The 21,548-nt window shown below is 39.5% G+C and overlaps 2 protein-coding genes and 2 non-coding genes across 4 annotated transcripts; 1 reads left to right on the top strand and 3 right to left on the bottom strand.

Moving 5' to 3' along the window:
• Positions 1–660: 660 nt before the first annotated feature.
• LOC119722848 (nucleolar protein 58-like) lies at positions 661–16,008 on the bottom strand. Its single transcript, XM_038193214.1, has 14 exons — positions 15,842–16,008; positions 15,146–15,222; positions 14,046–14,098; positions 13,382–13,506; positions 12,764–12,900; positions 12,268–12,332; positions 11,668–11,802; positions 10,426–10,571; positions 9,210–9,336; positions 8,136–8,299; positions 7,825–7,959; positions 6,837–7,137; positions 5,075–5,178; positions 661–2,377 (listed from the first exon to the last, which is right to left on the bottom strand). Exons 1-14 carry the CDS (start codon positions 15,884–15,886, stop codon positions 2,336–2,338), a joined length of 1,656 nt encoding a protein of 551 aa, XP_038049142.1. The 5' UTR covers positions 15,887–16,008; the 3' UTR covers positions 661–2,335.
• On the bottom strand, positions 11,996–12,095 carry LOC119723275. The gene has a single exon (XR_005270527.1). It is a non-coding gene; the product is annotated as a small nucleolar RNA SNORD16 (small nucleolar RNA).
• Positions 13,046–13,143, bottom strand: LOC119723273. The gene has a single exon (XR_005270526.1). It is a non-coding gene; the product is annotated as a small nucleolar RNA SNORD16 (small nucleolar RNA).
• Positions 16,009–16,214: 206 nt separating the features above from the next.
• On the top strand, positions 16,215–21,493 carry LOC119722849 (2-oxoglutarate and iron-dependent oxygenase JMJD4-like). The gene is given in 8 exon segments (XM_038193215.1): positions 16,215–16,304; positions 16,967–17,247; positions 17,744–17,909; positions 18,292–18,426; positions 18,793–18,947; positions 18,950–19,059; positions 20,036–20,179; positions 20,360–21,493. Coding segments are annotated over 7 exon segments (1,650 nt in total). The 5' UTR covers positions 16,215–16,304; positions 16,967–16,994; the 3' UTR covers positions 21,047–21,493.
• The last annotated feature ends 55 nt before the right edge of the window (positions 21,494–21,548 follow it).

Below are 21,548 nucleotides of genomic sequence, written 5' to 3'. Positions count from 1 at the left end.
GTACGCGCTAATTCTGGGCCTAGTGGTGGGCGGGGTCATCATAGGGGTGTTCGTGGCAATAGTTGTGGCCATAAGTTTAAGTAAGTAGCCTTTTAGGGTGACGAATACGATGCTTAAATTTGCCATTAATTCATGTGTCACGAATCAGTTTACAAACAACCAGTGCACAGATTTACGATTGAGCATCAAAATAAAGGTACATTATTTATATCTGATAAGAATATTTTCTTCTCTCTACAGAGACAAGAGCTCAGCCATAAAGCAATTACTACATCAACTCAACCAGCTGCAATATATCGGAAAAACTTGCCAACGATGACGTCTTGTCATCAGACAATGTTTATTTATACAAATTGAATTCAGTCAATTTTTTTTTTTTTTTTTACTTTGTTTCTGGCTTAATTAGGTGTACAAGATAGATGAATACATTTGACCTATTCCAACGACACTTGCAAAAAATAAAAATTTGGGTTTGGAAAATATATGGGTTATTAAATAAATTTTGGGTCCAAAGTGTGACATTTTTCCTGTCCCCGTTACCTTGGTACTTTGTAATTTGCCATTCAAGGATATTTAAGAATGACTCCCGTTTTTTTTTTATTGGTTAGTAAGATGAGTTATAGAATCGTAGGTGTCAGATAGTATCCATGCACATAACCCTTCTTTTATAAACATTTAACCATTTTATTCAGCTTCTGTAACTACTGGGCATGTTCTAGAAATTGTATACATAATTTACAGCTTTGGGCGGGAAATCTTTGCTTAATATAAAAAGGAAAAAGGGGTGCTCAGCATTTCATGATGTCAGTCTTGAATCCAAGGCAGAAAGTTGGAAAATACTATTATTATACAAATGCAAACATTGTGTGGGTCTCACTGACTATTTAGTGACATTTCACGAGGCCATGTTATTGTATTTCTTCATGGTTCAGGTTTGCGTCATGTGAAGTTTATGTACTGATAAAATAATTTAACAATAACATATTGGAGAAAGAGCATTTCACAAAATGGAATGATATTTACATGCAAAACAGTCTTTCAAAATGTCACTTCTTGATGTATTTATTTTCTTCAGTTATTTTTTTTATACTACAGTAAAGAACTGAAATGGATTACTCTTTTTTTGGTGGTTTAACTTCATGTACATAAGTTAAAATAAATTCTGGGAATTGGAAATATTAAAAAGCAATTTAAAATACAAAATTAAAACATGGTGAAAATAGTAACAGACTGTTTGGAGAATTTATTTTTTTGAGAAGAAATTACATGCTGTAATTGTTAAACTGTAAAACACAACTAGTACATGTATACACAATGTAAGTAATGGATTACTCAAAATAAAAAAAAAAAGGCTTTCATTCAAATTTACAAGCTCAAGAATTTTCCCATTTCTTGGGAAAAAGAGAAGTTTGGAACAGAAAATATTCCTAAAAGTTTGATATTTCGAAGGTGTCTTGAAAAATATTGACGTGCTGCTTAAACCCCTTAAAGGGTCCATGCGATGAATTTTTCTTTGGAGCATATTTTGTGCAACTTTCTACTCCTCTTAAATGTATGAAAATTAGTTGACATCCCTTTTTGGTTAATATTATTGAAAAGTGCACTTCTTTAAACACTTAAAAATTGTCCATGCTTTTCAGGACAATTAAGAGCGCTGTTGCTGTGATGTCATTTCAGGAAGACACTGTTCAGTTTAGAGGTTTTCTGTTCAAATTGTGAACCTAAACTTTGCTCATTGAAAACATTTGTAAGAAAGGTTTGCTCATTGGCTTACTGCCATGTACTGACACAACAACGAAAAACCAAAGAAAAGAAACTTTATGACCGCAAAATATCACAAATTCTAGCACCTTGTGCTGGAATAGAAGTTACATTGAGGTTTCTGCCTGAAATGACATCACACTTTTGCTCGTGAATATGGAAATTTGCATTAGCATAAAAAGAAACAAGCACCAAAATCCCCTTGAAAATGGCAAAACGAAAATTGAAAATCAGGTTAAATGGGACACAAAGGTGCATTTTCAAGGATTGCATTAAACAAAACTCCATAGCATGGGCCCTTTAAACAGCACCAACTTTGTTCAGAAATGAAGAACGATGGTTATAAAATTTTGGAAAGGATTTGAGAACATTTCTGTAACCAACTTTCAAAAATACCATCTTCCCAACGTACCTGCGTTCTCATTGATACATTTTTTTTCCAAGGGGGAAAAAACTGCATTTCAACATTTAACAATTCTCTCACTTGAGTACTGAATAACTTGTTGGCAGTATTCAAAAAAAGAAAAAGGAAGGAAAAAAAAGAGAAACAAAAATGGTGATAACAAGGTTGGGGTCACTCCTTTTTCTTCTTTTTCTTCTTCCTCTCTGAGCTCGGCTGAAAATAAAACATAAAAAACACAACATGTTGATTTAGGAAAAGACGGAGATTGGGAACGCATGAATTTCTGAAACCCTAAACTCTTTCAAAATTTCAACAAGCAGTTTTAGAGGATTTTGCAGGATTGAGGAACACAGAATCCAACCAGTATTACTCTACATGAAACTTGATGTTGTTTGAAAGAAAAATTACTGGTCTCCGACACAGCAAGTTGAAGAATCAGGACTGTTTCTTGCTAAAATTTCTGGGAGTCAAAATTCCAAAACGCAGGTTTAGAGGATTCTGCAGGATTGAGGAACACAGAATCCAATCAGTATCACTCTACATGAAACTTGATGTCGTTTGAAAGAAAATCTATTGGAACCCTACACAGCAAGTTGAAGAATCAGGAATGTTCCTTGCTAAAATTTCTGGGGAGTTAAACCAACCCATGTTTCAAAATGCAGGGTGGAGTTGTTAGGTTTGCTTTTCCAATCACGTAAGCAACAGGCTGAATTTGTGTGTGTGTGTGTAAATAAGTACGAGTTGATCTAAAGCAAATTATCATGCTTTTGTGAAAGTTGGTGAGGCGTGAAGTTTCGGAAGGCCCCCCTCAACGTTCTGGAGGGGTAGCTTTTTGTTGGGTGTTGTGCAAGACAATATCACTTATATCACTCTATGCCCTGTGCTGGCTTGCTCTAGACTAAGCCTTTCATGGCTAATTCACAAAGGTCACTCCAATCAATAACGTTTTCATCTTCCACTATCAAGGGGGTGGGGGGCCCAAAAGTCTAATCTCTTTTATTCCCACTGTGCAATATTGATTCGGGCCAGTAATTCTAAGGATTTATTCACAGTAAAAAGTACAGGCTACATGACATGCCGATGCTGGGAATTTATGCGTGCCAAAATGGCTTTGAAAATCGATACCGACTGAACCTGATATGCATTCTGAACAAACAAAAAAGCAATGAGAACAAATTGAAAAACCAAAATTCGATTGATTTAAGGCCACCGTCAGAAATCCTCTCGTTTTTTTCTTTTCTTCTGAAGATGGCTCTGAGCTAGGCCACAGTCCTGAGTGGTAATATATCCAGCAGCAACCTTCGTACCACACAAATGTTCAAAGCAATTTAGTCAGCCACGAAGGCTTTTTGTAAGCAGACTAAGGTCGGGCCATTGTTTGACTCTGTAGAGGTGAAGTCGGGTCAATGACGTCATACACTGTGAACACAATGATCCCTCAAAATTGGGAGCCTGAACCAGTAAATAACCCACTTTGAAGAGAATGAAAGTAAACTGGGCAAAACCCCATCTACGAGGACTTATGCATTGTGCCCAAAAAAACCACCCCAAAACAGTTTCCAAAACGAAGCAACAAATTCTCCGGAAGTTGCATTTATACCAAATGTTGCAAAGACATTTTCGATTAGACACAGTCACACTTAAGTCAAATACAGAATCTAAGCTTTAAACTGAGATCTAAAAAAAAATATATGATTTGACGTTTCCAGTTTTCCAAAGCATTCAATATTGAAAAGGTAGGATTTTTTTTTTTAAAGTTCAAAGCATGAGATTCTTGAGGAGGAAATTCAACACTGCTGATCAGGGTTGGATTGATCTAGTCTTCAGAGCTGTCAGACGGCAATTCCTTAGTCATCATTTCAGCAGTGTTAAATCTCTCCCCATCATGTCGTCAACAAATCAATTTCAGCCTGTGAGCAACCCTTTTTCCATGCATGTACCAAGCATGCAGTCAAGTCCAGTCACAAGAAACAGTGGATGAAATATAGCGAAGGGACGCCCTCGTTAAAGCTCCTTTGTATAGCTTGTGACTTGATTTTGGAGTGGAGGACTTGTAATGGACTTGCATGTACCAAGCAAAAACCAAAGTTTAAGGCAAAGCTTCATTAGTACACTATTCAATCTCATGTCAATTCACAAGCTATTCAAAATGACATGTGACATGGAATTCCTTTGTTGTCATACACCCCCTTATTACTAGTGAGCTGTCTTGTGGCTTGGCTTGAGATGTTACATCATGTGACATGTCATTTAGCTTATATGATTTGGCTTTTGACTTGGCTTGCGATTTGGCTTGTGATTTGGCTTGTAATTTGACTTGTGACGTGGATTATGATTTGGCTTGTGAGTTGGCTTGAGATTTGACTTGTGATTTGACTTGTGATTTTAACTTGAGATTTGACTTAAGATTTCACTTGCGATTTGAACCGTGATTTGAACCCGTGATAAAATACTCCATGGGGAGTGTCATGGCCTAGCGGTTAAGAACACCGGACTCATGCTCTGGTGTTTCAGAGGCAACAGTGACGTGGGTTCGAGCCCGCCGGGTGGACACTTGTGCCCTTGAGCAAGGCACTTAACCATTATTGCTTCGTCCTTCGGATGGGACGTAAAGTCATAGGTCTGTGTGCTGTGTAATCCAATGCACGTAAAAGAACCCAGTGACACTTATCGCAAAGAGAAGGGGTTTGCCCCGGTGTTTCTGGTCTCCTGTATAAACTCCCACGCAGAGTATTTAGGAGATGAACCAACCAAGACCAAGACTACATACAACAATTTCAACTTCTGTGATTGATTTTTTGGGGGGGGGGGGGGGGTCCTGCATTATCCCTAATCCAAGAAAGCGAATTTAGCAGTTAGCATTGCAGAAATTTAAACATCACTCTATGGTAAACTCTTAGTCCCACTTACTGTTTCTGGTTCTGTGAGTGTTGTGTCGGCTTCGGCCTCACCTTCAGATTTCCTCTTCCTTTTCTTCTTCTTTTTCTTCTCGGATGAGGGGGCTTCTTCTGGTTCTGAAAAGATTCAGAGAAGGTAAAAAAAACTTGAGCATAATTGACGAATTCAGCCTGCAAATGAACAGGGTTACGGAAACGGCATGCATACTTGCATCTCTCGACCTATTCTTCTCTTGATTGAGGTGGTACTTTAGGATGCGAGGTTGCTAGGCAACAGTGCTGATCAGTGTCTTATATTCTGTCCACACAGATTTCAGACAGCGATTCTTTAGAGCATCATCTCAGCAATGTTTGGACTAGCATATCATCCCACCGAAATCTTTAAAAGGAATTCCATGTTTTTTCCATGACATTTCCAGGACAATTATAGTGCTTTCCATGACAAATTCTGAATCTGTTTCGCCATCTTAGGAGCCCATAGCTCTGGGGGCAAGGACGCCACTCCCTTTCAGCCTTCCAGTTTGACCAAAGACTACTGAGCCCCACAAAGGCATCACAATGGCGCATTGAACGTGCAACAAGTATACAGCACACGTGAATAAAGAGGAAGTATAGTAAACTGGAATGCAAACTGGAAGACTGCCATGACCAAATATTACGCATCATCATATGTGATGCGCTCAAGCTACATGAGTCGTTTGTCGACCCTAGTCAAAAAAAATTTATATTACAGATCTGAAAAGAACACAATCTCAGCATTACTGCTGTGAAAACCGCATGCTGATAACATCTTTAGTTCAAAAATTATGGAAGTTTGAACACCAAGAGATGTGACGAAGTGATGTGATGAAGTGGCCCTATTTTGGCCTGTATCTCCAAATAAAAATTCCCGACACACGACTCATTTAGCTTGTTTGCATCACATATGTGACCCGCTCTGCAAAAATGAGTCTGATGTCGCATAATTTGAATTCAAGCTTTTGCCATTTTGAAATGGAAACAGTAAAAATTTGCTCAAAATTTGCTCAAAATTTTGATTTTCTGTTTAATTTTGGTTGTTTGATAGTTTTAGTTCAAATATCTTACACAGAAATGTAAATATTGTAAGAAAAAGAAAAAAATTATGAATCTTTGGTGCTTTTCTTGGTTAGTTACAGTGTATTTGTCATTTTCAAAGCTTTTTTTCTCCATTGAGACACTTCTAGCTTTGCAAAAACTTTACAGAATGAAACAAGCACAACAATGCAACCAAATGTCCCAGAGAGGTCCGTGATATACCAAATGAAAGCTTATTTCATTCCCATTTTATTTATGTAGTTAACTCAAAATGTCAGTTTTGCCACAACAGACTCATTTTTGCGGAGCGGGTCACATATATGGGTTGTGCAGGATTCCATGACTGTACCTTGGAACATAAACTGTTCATGACTCCTTGTAAAAATAACAAAATTCCACGTTATTTCCACGAATATACCATGATAGCATTAAATTCCAGAATTGTTGCCATGAATGTGGGAACCCGGAACGATATACAAGCTCTACAGAGTAATTTGGCAAACAAAAGAAGAAGCCATTTCTAAGGTGGAACCATGTTCGCTCTTAGGTAGTATGCACGCACTTTGGGCTCCATGGACCAACAGGGTTACAAAATGCGCGCGTGCCTCGTTTGTAAGAATGCGTACGTGCGGAAGTGGTTTAACCTCAAAAATGGTTTCTAATTTTGTTCGCCGATTTAATCCTTTTTATTATTACATTATGTTAAAAAGTTGACTCACCTTCCTCGGGTTCCACCTTGACAGTTGAGGTATCGACTTCCTCAACCATCTTCTTTTTCTTCTTCTTCTTTTTCTTCTCCGGCGTTTCCGTCTCGCCTTCTTCCTGAGCCTCGGCCTTTATTCTCTTCACATCTGGCTTCGCCTCCGACTGGTCGTCGCCATCTTCGTCCTCAAATTTCCTCTTCTTGGGGACGGAGGGGAGGGTGGAATCCTGCGCCTGGTTGTAGGTGCGGATTTCGCTCTTGTGTTCGTATTTGTCGGTGCGCGCCTTGGCCTTGCCCGTTCCGCTGATGCGATGCATCTGAAATAAAACAGCATTTCATAGTGAGCATAACTAAAATATTAAAGTATAGGTCATTCCATAAATTTGGTCCAAATGGTCTCAATAAAAAAAAAAAAAATTGTCGGCCAAAATTAGAAGATTTGTTGACAGAAAAAAACAAACTGTTTTGATTGTTTACGACTTTTGCAGAACTGCTGATCAGGGTTGGATTGATGGGTCCTCAGAGCTGTCAGACGGCAATTCCTTAGTCATCATTTCAGCAGTGTTAAATTTCACAGCTTTTTATATGTTAGCTTATAGTTAATGCCAATCCGATACAAATTTGACATCACAAAATTTGCTGGAGTTGAAATTGTGTTCAACTTCGGCATATTCGTGGTGCAAATACTGGCCGTGATGTTACAAATTCCCATTCACTTTTGTTTTGTATCGCGCTTACAGCAGCAATGCATAGATTCCCTCCGAATTTTCTCTTTGTAAATATTGACGGAGTGCGTGTGGACCAAATTATCAGCCGCGAGATTGGGAGAAAATGAAAAACTGGTGCGCTTTGCCTACATCTTTTGACCGGCGTGACAGTTTTGCAACTGGCAAATGTAAAACTTGATCAGCGAGTTAAGAATATCCGGTCAAATGTAGTTTCGAATAATCAAATACAATTTTTTTGGAAATAGACAGCGCTACTGAATTATTGTCGTAACTTACCGTTCCTTCTTCTAGTTGTCTCAGTCTGGCCTCTACCTTGGCTCGGCTTTGGATACCGATTTCCATGTCATTGTCTTCGCCCAAGGCATCCACACGTATCGCCAGTGAAGTCTTGGCGGCCAGCATTCGCGACACCTGAAAGATGGGCAAGAACATCAATGACAAACTGTGTCTTTACTGGTTACACAAACTTTAAAAAGTTAGTGTTGGTTACAGGAATAAGGAAATTATCATGAACAAATTCAATACATGTTTGGTATGACAAATGGTTCCTGTTTATCAAGTTTCCCGCTTTTCCACATTTGGCCTACCTTTCCTTTGTTCTTTGGGTTCGTCTGCCCGACTAACGATGCGTGGTAGATCAGTCCATATTTGGGCGTGTCCTTCTTTGTCTTGAGGGCTCTGAATAAGGCTTTCTCTGCTCCGAGGATCTGCACGGTTGAAGACGGATGCTTGGCCAGGTTCATCAATGACCCTGCATGGGAACGGAAAACGAAATCTGTCTGATAGTACAATATTCTCCACTACACTTAGCCTTAGTTTTGTTTTTATATCCCTAATACAGCTTGGTCCTTGCCAAGTGCAGTAAAGATGCCGGGCGGTAGAGTTCACTACCAACAAGAAAAATCAAACCCAGTCTTGGCAACTTCGGCAGCGCTACCCAGAAAATTCCGAGCATACTGCACACAGGTGCAATAGCTTACATGCAGCATGCCAGAGGTATACACGGATTTTCCTGGGTAGCACTGCCGAAGTTCCAAGATGAATTTGATTCATTTTGTTGACTGGATTTGATTCGTCTTGTGGACGGCAACCTCTATCACCTGAGTAGCTTTTCCGTGCTTATATCCATCCTGTCTAGAACCAAGATTACACTATCCTTGTCAAAGCCACTGCGTACACAGTAAAATCGGAACAGAGAGAGATTTTGAGAATTTTGTGCAATGCTGCTGATCAGGGTTGGATTGATTCGGTCTTCAGAGTTGTCAGACGGCAATTCCTTAGTCATCATCTCAGCAGTGTTGCAGGGAAACAAAACAAATTCTCAGAAATGTACAGTTCACACAAAATGAGCAAACTTATGGAAGTTACCATGGCCCCCAACTGATCTCCTACAGCCACCTTTAAACAAAGAGTGCGTGCATAAATGGAAACAGCGATCACAAGTCCAGTCACAAGTCCAGTCACAAGCAATAGTGGATGAACAATAACAAAGGAATGCCTTTGTCAAAGCTCATTGGAATAGCTTGTGAGTCGAATTGGGACTGGAGGACTTGTGATGGACTTGCAGGGACTTCTGATCGGCTCTGATTCCATCTCTGAACAGAAACTGTGGACACTAATAAAATACAATCTTTCAATGGTTGATTATTTTGTTTGTTTACCTGCATGTGATATTAGTCTGGCTCCGACAAGTTCCCCGACCATTGTGGTTAGGTTGGGTGCGATGGCCTGCATTCTGTTCTTCAGGTAATCGTACAGCTGGGCTCTGTACTCTGTTATCTCAATCACCTGGAAAGACCCAAGGGCAAACAAACTCATCAATCAATTATGAAATCACAACAGGTGGACCAATGGACCAGGTGGCTCTTTTCCCAACGTGAAAATCAGGACCCAATGTCGGCGAGTGGCCCATTTCAACTAAGTAACTATTTTCCCATCAAAGGGCCCACAACAATCTATATCCACGACAAGTTCCGGACAAGTTGCTGACATTGTATCGGGTATTAGTTGCAGGATTCTGAACAACTTCCCTGCAATCTTCTCGCAATGAAGTTATCAATATTGGTGAGTCAAGCAGTTGCTAGTGAACATTTCTCAGGAACATCTCAGGGCAAATGCAGAGCTTCTTCCTGACAAAGTGAATTATTTTCTACACGCAACTTTTCCAGAACTCGTCCCGGATCTGAATTGAGACAGGGCCATTAGTAAAATTCACCACTTAGGAGCTACCATGTTGTCCCAGAAGGTTTCAGAAGAAGTTTTTCTCTTCAAAATCCCTTCCAAATTTTCCTTCTTCACTTTCGCACAGTGGAAGATTTTGCATGCATAAGGAAAGTTCACAGTGAAGATGTCTAGGCTATTTGTATTAAGTTAATTTCCTTTGGGGGGGGGGGGGGGGAAGGGATGGGTATAATTAAAAACTTGACTGCTGATCAGGGTTGGATTGATTAGTCGTCACAATTTTCAGACGGCAATTCCTTAGTCATCATTTCAGCAGTATTAAATTACTTTTAAACCTGCACAGTAGGGCCAAGTAAAACAAAACAATTTTTCATCCAGGCTTTCTGAAAAAAGAAAGGAGGCCCCCCCCCCTCCCCCACAACCATATGGTGGATTTTCCAAGATGGGCGATCAAGATGGCAAGCCAGCATTCAAAACAGAGCCATCACCCTTTCCACCAAATTTTTAAATTAGCATACATAAGTACAATTTTTCTCGAAACAAGTAAAATGACATATAAATCGCAAAAACATCTATGCCATGTGAAATTTGGTGATACAAAAAAAGGGGCACGAGAAACTGGTTTATTTTTTTGCTTGGCCTGAATGGACCTGTTGAAAGAATTGGACAGTTGAAATAGTATGAACGATTTAATACCTGTTCACAGAGGTAATGAATATTCATGAAGTCTTCCTCAGAAATTTCTGTTCCCATGGAGATCTCAGCTGCTAGTTTGACCTGCTCTTCCAGGTCTTCGGGGAGAATGTCGGAAAAATCTAAACTGGCTGCCTTGGTTCTGTCACCTGAAAAAAGGGAAAAAAATCGAAACAGAATGGAGAATAGAACGAACCAAATGATTGCAAATCTTAACCGAAACCATAAACACCAAAATCACTCATTTGGTTGTTGCCAACGCATACTTTTGAGGTCTTCATGCGTGTATCCCTGACGCAATGCAGGTCCTAGGGGTATACATTCTTGTGAAACTCATTCACTTAACCTCTCTAATAACAAAAATACAACTCAGTCCATAGTAGGGGCCTTTGTTTTTAAGTGGTTACTGAAGTTACAGAACATGATTAAGCCTGTTAAACAGTTTGCGCCGGAGGCTGGGTATACATGCAAACGTTTTAATGTATTCGGAACGGATGACAGATAAACACGCAGGGAGCGAGGCCGGAAATATCTGTCAGCGACCCGCTTGCAGCCAGCGACCGGAAATATGAGTGTGCTGCCCGAGGGTGATGGCTTCAACCCGCCTGGCTTGAGGTCGAGTGAAAAGTAATCCCGCACCTCGTTCCATTCTTGTCAAAATAATCCCGGCGCGAATTGGTTAAGCAAAACTGCTGATCAGGGTTGGATTGATTAGTCATCAAGGTTTTCAGACGGCAATTCCTTAGTCATCATTTCAGCAGTTTCCTTTCGGCTTTCACGACGGTGATAAAATCCTCAAAAATTCTACTACTATTAAGTCAAATAAGATGAGTTTGTGAGGCTCTAGAAAAGAACCGGGGAAAGTCAATGTTTCGGACAGTAAACTCTGCCATCATCATCAGTGTCCTGACGACAGTCACAGCATACAGGCATGCAACTTGGAATTTAGAAAAAACGAGGAAATTCCAAACGACACCAGACTTTATACAGTGTTTTTCAAAGTGTAATGGCATTCATAAAAGGTAAAAAATGAAGAAATCAGCGGATCCAAGGAAAAGTTGCATGCCTGAGCATACTGTCTGAAACATTGAGTTCCCCCGATTCTTTTAAAAACCTCTTTAACTAACAAAAGAGATTTGTCACATGGTGCTACCATAAATCTTTATGTTATTCCTACCCTCACCATGCACACCTTAAAATCTTATCATTTAGTCACTGCAAAAATACTTGACTGAAAAGACATACCCATGAATTTGACAACCTTGGCAAAGGCGAGGTTATCGGTGACAATCTTGCCGAGCTCGGGGAAGTGCCAACCGTACCACTCCCGACATCTCATGATGTAGTTGTTGAGTTCCTTGTCCAGGTCATCTAACAGAGCTGTCAAAATAAACCGCAGAATGTCGTTGAGAATTAACCCTCCAAGTGGTAAGTAAATATTCACAGCAATGTGTAAAATCCCTTCTATTTCTTGGAGAAATAAGAGCCACTTGTTGTTCTTCTGTTGAAATTTTACAACAATGCTCGGTACATTTTGTACACACAAATCGCAGCGTTCTTCTGTAATGCCTTATGCTCAGAGAATTTTGTCGTCACATAGGCAAGGTGGTTTGTTTGACAATAGGCATTTGTCACCGACCTCGCTATCAGGCGCAAATTAACTCATCATGGCTCAGGAGCATTACTTTCACACAAAAAGACACTTTTTACCAACCAAAACTCTGTACAAGCACCCTTCAATCCAAGTTTCTCAGTGTACAACTGTAGCTTCTATAGCACGGTTTAGCTACCGCTACCAATTACTTGAGAGTTTCAGTCACAATTTCAGAAAAAACTCAGACTTACATATTGCCTGGACGATCATGGTGTCCACTTTGTCCGGACTAAACTTGAGCTTGTATCTTGAAAGACTGCAATGCAAACAATGCAACAAACATTGCAAGAAAGAAAGGAACATGAAGTTAAAAAATCTACCAGAGGTTTAGTCATCAGAAGTCATTGTAAGTTAATCATAAGTCATTCATTTTCAAGTCGCAAGCTATTCAAATGAACTGTTGCAAAGGCATTCCTTTGTCATTTTCCATCCTCTGTTACTTGTGACCTTTCTTATGATTGACTTGTGATCGACTTCTGATGGATTGACAATTTTGACAACTGATTGACTGTCTCAGAGGTAGTGACGAATATTCATGAATCTTCACTATTCATCCGATATATTGAATATGTATGCATCATCGACAGCCAAATTGTATCTTGCAAACATTAAGACTCATTAACACAGAAACAGACAAAGAATTAATTGGGTTTAGGATTTCGCATTTTCAAGGAAGACAACACTAACCTGTGGGCCAGACCAAGCGTCATGGCCGTCAGTTCCCTCTCGGGAAGACCGGGCACCAGACTGCTGAACTGCGAGCGAATGCCGCGCATCAGTTCAGCAATAGCCGAGTTGTGAACACATGTTAGACTGACTTTCTCCTGGTAGCATCAAGACAGAACGAGAAGAGAAATAAAATTTAGTCAATGGGTGATAACCACGGTGATGACTTTGGATTAAAATTGTTCAATAACCATCAGGATCTGGAATCTCTGTGACATTTTGAAATAAAATTGTGATCAGTTGTGCTCAGAGATGTTGTCGTCACATAGGCAAGGTGGTTGTTTGACAATAGGCATTTGTCACCAACCTCGCTATCAGGCGCAAATTAACTCATCACAGCACAGTGCGGCTCAAAACTGGACTTTTCCTCGTGGGTGTAGAAATGCAATTGTAGTAAAGTGTCTTTCCCAAGGACACAAACAACCTAATCAGCCATGTGGTATACTGTGATGTGTGACTGCACTGTCACTGCGCCAGACCTGCAAAACACTCCAACATCACATTTTACCACAACTGCGACGTACTGTGGTGTCGATAGGAGAGTTTAGCAAGATTCAACCTGATTGTAATGGTTAATACCTTGATGATTCCGCCGAGTTTGGCATCCGCCACGGCCAGCTCTGAGTGGGCGTCTTTGGCGACGATCTTCTTGAGGATTTTCTTCAGACCCTTGCCGAGTTTGCCCTCGACTGTAGCTGTTGCAGCTGCAAAGAGAATCAACCAGAATTCTTTTATTAAAAGCATATTGTGAACATTCAAATAAACATAACAAAGGGATTCGCAGAGCTCTTTATCTTTGCCTGAAATATAAAGTTATAACATACTGAATTTGTCAAACCACATTTCCGACAGGCTAAAATTCTCTAGAATACAGAATTTTAGTTCATTTGCTTTGGCAATCATTGAAATATTTGACAGACAACAACTTTTGGAGTTTAACAGTTAAACCTTACAGTGCAGATAGATTTCTGTTTCAAAGTCACAACTTTGTGTTGTCAACATGAAGATTACACACAAAGTTTGAAACAAAATATGCTCAACCGACTACAAAACCAACAATTGAAACATCGTAGGACATGCGCGCAATGAAATGCTTATGTACATTCATGTTGTCTCAGATGAGGTAGTGACAATGTGTGACATCATGGAGTCAGACTACAAAGCATCATCACAGACAACTGTACGTACATTCATTCATTTCGCATTCTTCGCATTCTACAAAAGGAGTTTGATGATAATATACCTGCAAGGGCTTCTGTTGTGTCTTGGAACTTCTCAAACTGTTTCAGTTTCACTCTGAAGGTAAAAACAAATACACGGATTGCATCAAAGAAAGGTCAACATTTTCGTACATGAATTTACTCATCTTATTTCTATCGAATCCTCCAAAGTCAATTAGTAGGTTTTGAAGATTTGTGTCAGACTGAGGAAGTTTAAGTAACCTCCCACATATTGTAGGCTATACATACCAATTAACCCTAACCCTAACCCTGCCAGATTCAAGGTGCAACAGTTTCATCGGGCCAACACCACCAGTGCACGAACTGCCAATAAGCCATTTGCGAGTAACCTATACCCTTTGGGATTTACATTTGAAAAACATCTGGTACACTGACTTGTTCAAAATGCTTTGCACATTTTAACTTTGAATTCTCCTGACCAAAGACACTGTTGCTAATCACATGATTCGGGGCAAGCTCTTGCATAGTTACATAAGAGATGCTCAGCACCAATACATTGTTCACAATGGGTGAGAATGGCGCAAAGACACCAGACCATGCCGGAGCTGGGGGTTGCTAGCATAAGGCTTGCCCCGAATCACGTGATATAGTAACAGTCTCGTTGGTCGGGAGAATGCAAACTTCAAACGTGCAAAGCACTGGATTAAGTCAGTGTTTCAGATTTTATTCAAATTTAACTCGCAAATGGCTTTAATATTCTGAAGGCTAGTCCCACGAAACAATGCCACTGTTGTATCCTGCTGCAGTTGGTGACCACAGACTCTTAGGCAGTTTGGCCTTGATATTTGGACTGGATGGATCTTGCTACACTGAGCAGGCTTGTCAAGTTGACAAGTGTTGCATGTTGTTGCAAACAGTGGGGTTTCTAGCCAAAATACCACAGGTTTAGGGTTAGTTCTTTGACAACTGTTCCATATTGTTGCACTTAGCAGGACTTTAAGCTGAGACAACATGAAAGGTTAATCTGCCAGCTAGCAAAGAAACCTCAATGTAATCAATGTCTGAATTCTAGAAAAAGCAAAGGACTAGGAAGAAATTGGCATAACAAAGTTTTGTTTCTTCGGCACAGCAACTTGACGACTCTTCTTTGACTGGAACTCACATTCTGCTGGCTCCTTCAGGACTTGCAAAATCCTTGTAGAGATTATCTACGGCTAGGAGCTTCTTCTCATCAAGAAGCTGCAAGAAAGAAAATAAGGAAGAAATATAGATTTAAAAAAAAGTTACTTTCAATCTCACAAGGACTTCAGTTTGTGGAATCAAGTTTTGGAATCAATCATTAATATTCTTGATGATGCCCAACTCCAAAAAAAGAAATACTGCATACGTATACGTAACTTTAAACCATGGAGCTATGTTTAAACTAAGGCAAAAAAAAAAATATGTAAGCCTAGGCCTATTCAATTTTCAAAAAAAAAAAAAAAATAGTTTGTCATGTCAGTTTAAGTTAAACACTCTCCATTTTATATGATTCAATTAGGAACAGTCAACAGAGGTGAAGCTACATAATTTCTTTTTCTGTTGCAAAAAAGCACAGCACACATTGTTTTAATAAATTAGATTTCAACAAATCCCAGCAAGCAAGGCGAACCACTCAATCTCAAATTTTAACTGGTCCCGCTCGCATCTACTCCATTGCAATAACATCTATGGCGTCATTGGTTCCCGCCCAATGCAGCTGTTCACAGCCGGCCGGCCGCGTGGCCGGGGCCGCGCTGGCTTGAGTCGTCGAACCACCCATTGAAAGAGTGAACTTTAACACATCAAATTAATGATACAGTTCCTGAAAATGACAAACCTTGAATACAGCAAAACCTGCTGGGGATTCGAACAATACCAACATACTGTCTTTAAAGTTATTAAAGCCAGTTTCAAAGAACTTTATTGTAACTTTAAGTTCATCGAAGTTGCCATCTCCTCTCTCACGCAGCACCACGAGGTCTGATTTTGGCCTGCGTGGGGTCAAGTAAAGGTCACATCAATCATTAAACAGTTTTGGTAGCAAATATTAAGCTAGTTTTCAACATTATGAAAATAAAAAATAATTAAAAAAAAAATTGGTTCCATTTCATATTTTTGTTTTTATTTTTATAGAACACAAATGAAGAAAATTGTTCTAGAAATACAGAGTGTAAAATGGATTTGAGATAGAGCCTAACATGGCGCTGCCCATGGCACTGGCGCCAGATTACATGGCTTAGCATACAGGGGGTGTGGTGGAAATGGGGATTCGTGGAAATTATGCTTGTTAACCGTTTTTGGTTGGTTTATTTTTGATTACATGTTGTGACTAACATTACACTGAATAAAAAAAGTCTCCAGTTTTAATTTCGATCAGTACGAGCTTCAAGTTAAAATTCAAGTTAAAATAATCAAGTTCAACTTCAAGTTCAACTTCAAGTCAACTAAAGTTCAACTTTCAATCATCACCCTGATCATTAGTTTCAAGTTCAAGCATTTTATTTCTCCATGGTTCAAGCCATGATCTGATGATCAGGATTATGTATTTTTATACACATTATGTTTTTAAATCATTTTATAGTGATTAGTGGAGAGAAATAAAAGGTAATAAAATAGTCAAGGTGATGTTGGGTGCGATCGCTTCGGTTGATCCTGCCATCATCAGGCAATCACGCCGCCATCAATCTCACATTTTTTCCCCCAATTCACGGCTCCTGGAAGGAAGTTAAGTTTGAGATTTCTTACATCAACTGATAGCACAGTGTGATCTAGCCGTATATGTATACAAACAGGGCTGTAAATTGCTCTCTTTTATTAATATTATCAGTTTTCGCCATTACAGCCCTGCTTCCAAATTTTATGGCTGCTGTTTATGCAAGACATCGCTTGAACGGTCAAGTCTATCGACTTGATTCCATTTGATTCCTTATTTTAAATCTTACCTTAATTGTTTTACCATCAGGGAGATGAATTTCTGATATTCTGTTGCCATGGCAACACCAAGTCGCGATGCAGTGAAAATGGTCTTGTCACAAAATACTGAGCAACTTCGGAGCGATGCCAACGTCACCGAAGTAGAGTACATCAGCAGTGCCATTGACTATGAAGAGTTCTTCGCAAGGTTCCTAATCCCAAACAGGCCTTGCGTGTTTGGTCCTCACGTCACAAGAGAATGGAGAGCAGTTAATGAGTGGGTGACGGAAAACGGGAGGCCAAATTTTGACTCCCTCGCGAGTAAATTTGGTAAGATTTAGCAGTCAGTTTTGCCCTTGGGCAGAATTGCTCACAAAGTTGCAACATGTGTAGCTTTACTTTTATCTAGAAATACTAAACTAAAAGTTGTCAAGTTAATCTGATAGATACAAAATACATGCAGATGATAAGGCCGTATAATTTGTAATTGAAATAAATGATTTCACATAAAATAATATTTTTAATAAGTGTACAAAGTAAGATATAGGTTGAACTTTGTTTAATATGATTTCCTAAGTACTATTCTACTGTAGCAGTCTGACTAAGTGAAGAAATGCTATCAACTATGCAAACCTCAAGCTTAAAAATTCTGCAATTTTGTTGAGTAACCAATATTTGCTACAAGTTTTCCTTCTTAACATTGATTGATTTTAACTTCTCTATGTTAGCGTTGTCTTTAGATACACCTTTCTTGCTACTACTGTGCAGTTTTTGTCTCTAAAAAACTTGTTACTGATATCATTTTTTGTTTCCTTTTTTTCTTCAGGGCATGCAGTTGTGCCAGTCGCTGACTGTAAGAGGGTGGAGTACTCAGCGCAGCCGAAGACAGACATGCTCTTTGCTCGGTACCTCCGATACTGGGAGCAATTGAGCAAAGATGTCGATGAGAAAGATCAAAGTTGTCTTTATTTGAAGGACTGGCACTTTAACAAGTGAGCGTTAACTGGGATCCAATTAAAGAAAAATATGCAAAAAATAATAGCAGTTTTAAAGTTGAACAAGGAAATTGACTGGAGCTGGGCTTGAACCTGCGACCGCTGGTTTGTCGTTCTGGTGTTCTACCAACTGAGCCATCGTGCGCTCTGTTGGCAGTTCCTGATTTTGTCGATGTCTTTGTTCAAGGGGGGCTAGTCATAAGCCATAAACCTGTATATGCGCCACATAGCCAGGGATCATGCCCAAAGTCACGATGCTAGCAACATGCTGCAAACTTGGGAAATAGCAAGCATCACTCGAAAGTTGTTTTTCTCCCCTGAATATTCTCTTTCTAAGTGTCTAATCAATTAAATTATCACTTTTTTGTTAATCTCACAGACTTTTTCCAGATTACAAGGCGTACGAGACGCCCGTCTTTTTCACCTCCGACTGGATGAATGAGTATTGGGACAAAAAGTCAGACCAAACGTCAGACGACTACCGCTTTGTGTACATGGGCCCAAAGGGTTCATGGTGAGTGGTACCGATGTAGACAAGTAGACAATAATGGTCATGATCAGCCTGCTTTTTTGTGTGGTTTATTCAATTAAAGTTTTCTTAAATATTATAATAAAAATTGAAATCTCAATAAGCAGCACTATTGACACAGTTTTCACAGATCAAACTTATATATAAATTTTGTAAATTGTTTCCCTGAATGAGGTATATTTCTCCTATACTCCTCTCATTTTAAGTTTGAGCTTATTTATTAAAAGTAAATCATAAAGTAAGCCATCCGATGATGAATCATTAAAATTATACAGTTAAATCATCCACAGGAAAAAATCATACCCGATGCAGTATAATTTTATGATTTCTCGTTTTCACATTTTGACACAGGACACCTTTCCACGCTGATGTTTTCCGCTCGTACTCATGGTCAGCTAACGTCTGTGGCCGCAAAAGTTGGCTCCTCTTCCCCCCAGGCCAAGAAAACCACCTCCGCGATACCTTGGGAAACCTTGCATACGACATCACATCACCCGAGCTACGTGATCCAAAAAATATCCTAATTACCATAAAGCTTGTAAACCCTTTGAGGTCATTCAAGGGCCTGGGCAAGTCATCTTTGTACCCAGTGGGTGGCACCACCAAGTTTTTAACATTGTAAGTGGAGATAACTTTTCAGAGTGGTAATTCAGCCAGTGGCAAGTCGATCACAAGTCTGGTCTCAAGTAACGGGGTGTGAACCACGACAATGGAACGCCTTTGTCACAGTGAATTTGAAGAGCCTGTTACTTTACTTGTGACTGAATGACTTGTGATTGTCTAGTGACTGAGTTATGATGCCTTGATTACAACTTTGCCATTTTCACTCTACATTTCAAGAACATTTCTTCAAATTCATTCCTGCTCTTGCCAAGCTGGTCATCAGCCAAAGTACTCGTATGAATGCCATGACAGAAGTAAAACAATCCTGAGCACTTTCGCATTCCTATTAAAGTTTATGTTAGGCCAAAAAAAAAGTCTCCGGTTTCTGGTATGGAGCTTGCCCAAAAAGTGGTGCGGCGACGCGTTTTTTTTTTTTTTTTATTCCCGATTTTTTTGCTTCAAATGTCGGCTGATGACTGCAAATGGTGCCCGACTAAACTTAGTGCAAATATATGGGAGTCCAGAGAGGCCACATAAAGCTTATTCTCGACCATAACCCAATCTAAAAACACGTTAAAATTGTGCAGCAGCAGGATTCCAGTCAAACCAGTGAGTTTGGCGGTTTTGAGACATCATCTTTCATTGAAAAAAATTTTTTTTCATTTTGCCGACGCGCATGGCTACGGCGACGCGCGCACATACCAGAAACTGGAGACTTTTTTTTTTGGCCTTAGGAGCAATTTTTTTCATGTGTCAAATGAACCAATAAAAAGAATTTGACAAAAATTCCACACAACTTTAGTTATATAAAAGCTGTTTTGAGATTCCATAATGATTTGTTATGCAACAGACGGACACTATCACTGTCAAACACAAATGACATCAAATAACAAGTTACCAAAATTTCACGCAACAAAATTTCCAAAAACAAATTCATTTCCCAAGATCACACCTGACTTTTCGGTATTGATTTGGTTTGTTCTTTTGGCAGGAGGACACTATTTCCATCAACCACAATTGGCTGAATGGATGCAATGTGGACATCACCTGGGCATTCCTGCAACAGGAACTGGCATTGGTCAAGAAATCTATCAGCGACTGCAGAGACATGGAGGGATGGGACGAGCAATGCCAGGTAATGGAACATTCCTAATTAGGCCTCAAGATGGGTCGATGGTCTTGTCAATGACAAGGAATAGCTTGTGACTTGGTTTGAGAACAATAGAGTTGTGATTGACTTTTGTGGACTTGTGAGGACTTGACTAAACTTTCGGCATTAAACGTAGACTTACAAATTTCTTTCGTTTGATTGCAGATGATAATGAAAGCTAACACGGGTATCGATTATCCAGAATTCCTTCAGTTGCTATGGACAGTGGCTGAGCCCCGTCTCGCCCAAGTGCGGACTTACAACGACACCCGAGGAAAATCCTCCAACAGCCATACCAATGAGCCTGAAGAACCTCAGGATTGTACAGAAAGTTCCGAGAAACTTTGCGGTCATAGTACAACTGTCGAACCAGAAATTTTTGACGGAACTATCGGAACTACAATCAGTGGGGAAATCTTGAAACCATCTGAACTTGAGAATTCCACAAGAACAATAGACACTATGGCAAAGGAACTCAATTCTTCCCACAATGCACCTGATGTAAGAACTGTTCAATCAATCGCTGAACCGGCTGCACCAACTTTGACTGACTTAGATCCTGTTGCGTGCACAGATAGCGTGAATCAAATTCAGCATTTATCACTTTGTTCAAAAGAGGATAACGGAAAACCCTCAAGCGTGGTCTGTGTGGTCCAAAATTCAGCAAGTCGGATCCACTTTTTGGGAAAGTTCAACGTTTGGCACTCGATATTTGACATGTGTCGCATCAGAGATATATTGGCGTTACTGTTGGAAGATGAAGATTTTTGCCACATAGAATTTGCGACTTTGTGTAAAGATCCACAACAGCTTATGAAAGAAATTGTATCCGCAACAGAGGGTTTAGTGTAACCCATTTAGCAACTTTAAGTAATACATTGCGTTTGTTCACAGATGACTCTATAAGACCACAGAGCACTTGGGCAGTTTCTGGGGCTACAGGGAGTGAAAGGCAGGGCGTTTTTGGGGCAGTGATTTAAAGGGCTAAAGAGCCTCCCAAAACTTGAAGTATTTTTGTAATGTTATTTTAGATTGTTAGTTCTGCAGTACAAATAATGGTCTGTGCAGTCTATTTTTTTAGTAATATTTCCTATTAAAAAAAAATGTATTGAATTTGAAGATATTTTCGAACTCCTAAATTTTATGTTGTTATTTTTTTTATCATATCAGAACTGTTAAATAAGAAAGTGCAATAGAAATTAATTAGTGTTTTTTTCATGTTCAATTATTCATCATACATTTTTTCCAGGGAAAAATTGGAATGATTAAACAAGAAATTAAACATTATATTTTGTTCCACTTGTTTGTAGACGGTTGAATTTACTATCCTCCCCAAGAGCCCCAACTTTAACAA

The sequence above is a fragment of the Patiria miniata genome, unplaced genomic scaffold, assembly GCF_015706575.1.
Source record: "Patiria miniata isolate m_02_andy unplaced genomic scaffold, ASM1570657v1 HiC_scaffold_16, whole genome shotgun sequence".
In the NCBI taxonomy this organism is placed as follows: domain Eukaryota; kingdom Metazoa; phylum Echinodermata; class Asteroidea; order Valvatida; family Asterinidae; genus Patiria; species Patiria miniata.
This window is presented reverse-complemented; position numbering and strand designations above follow the sequence as displayed.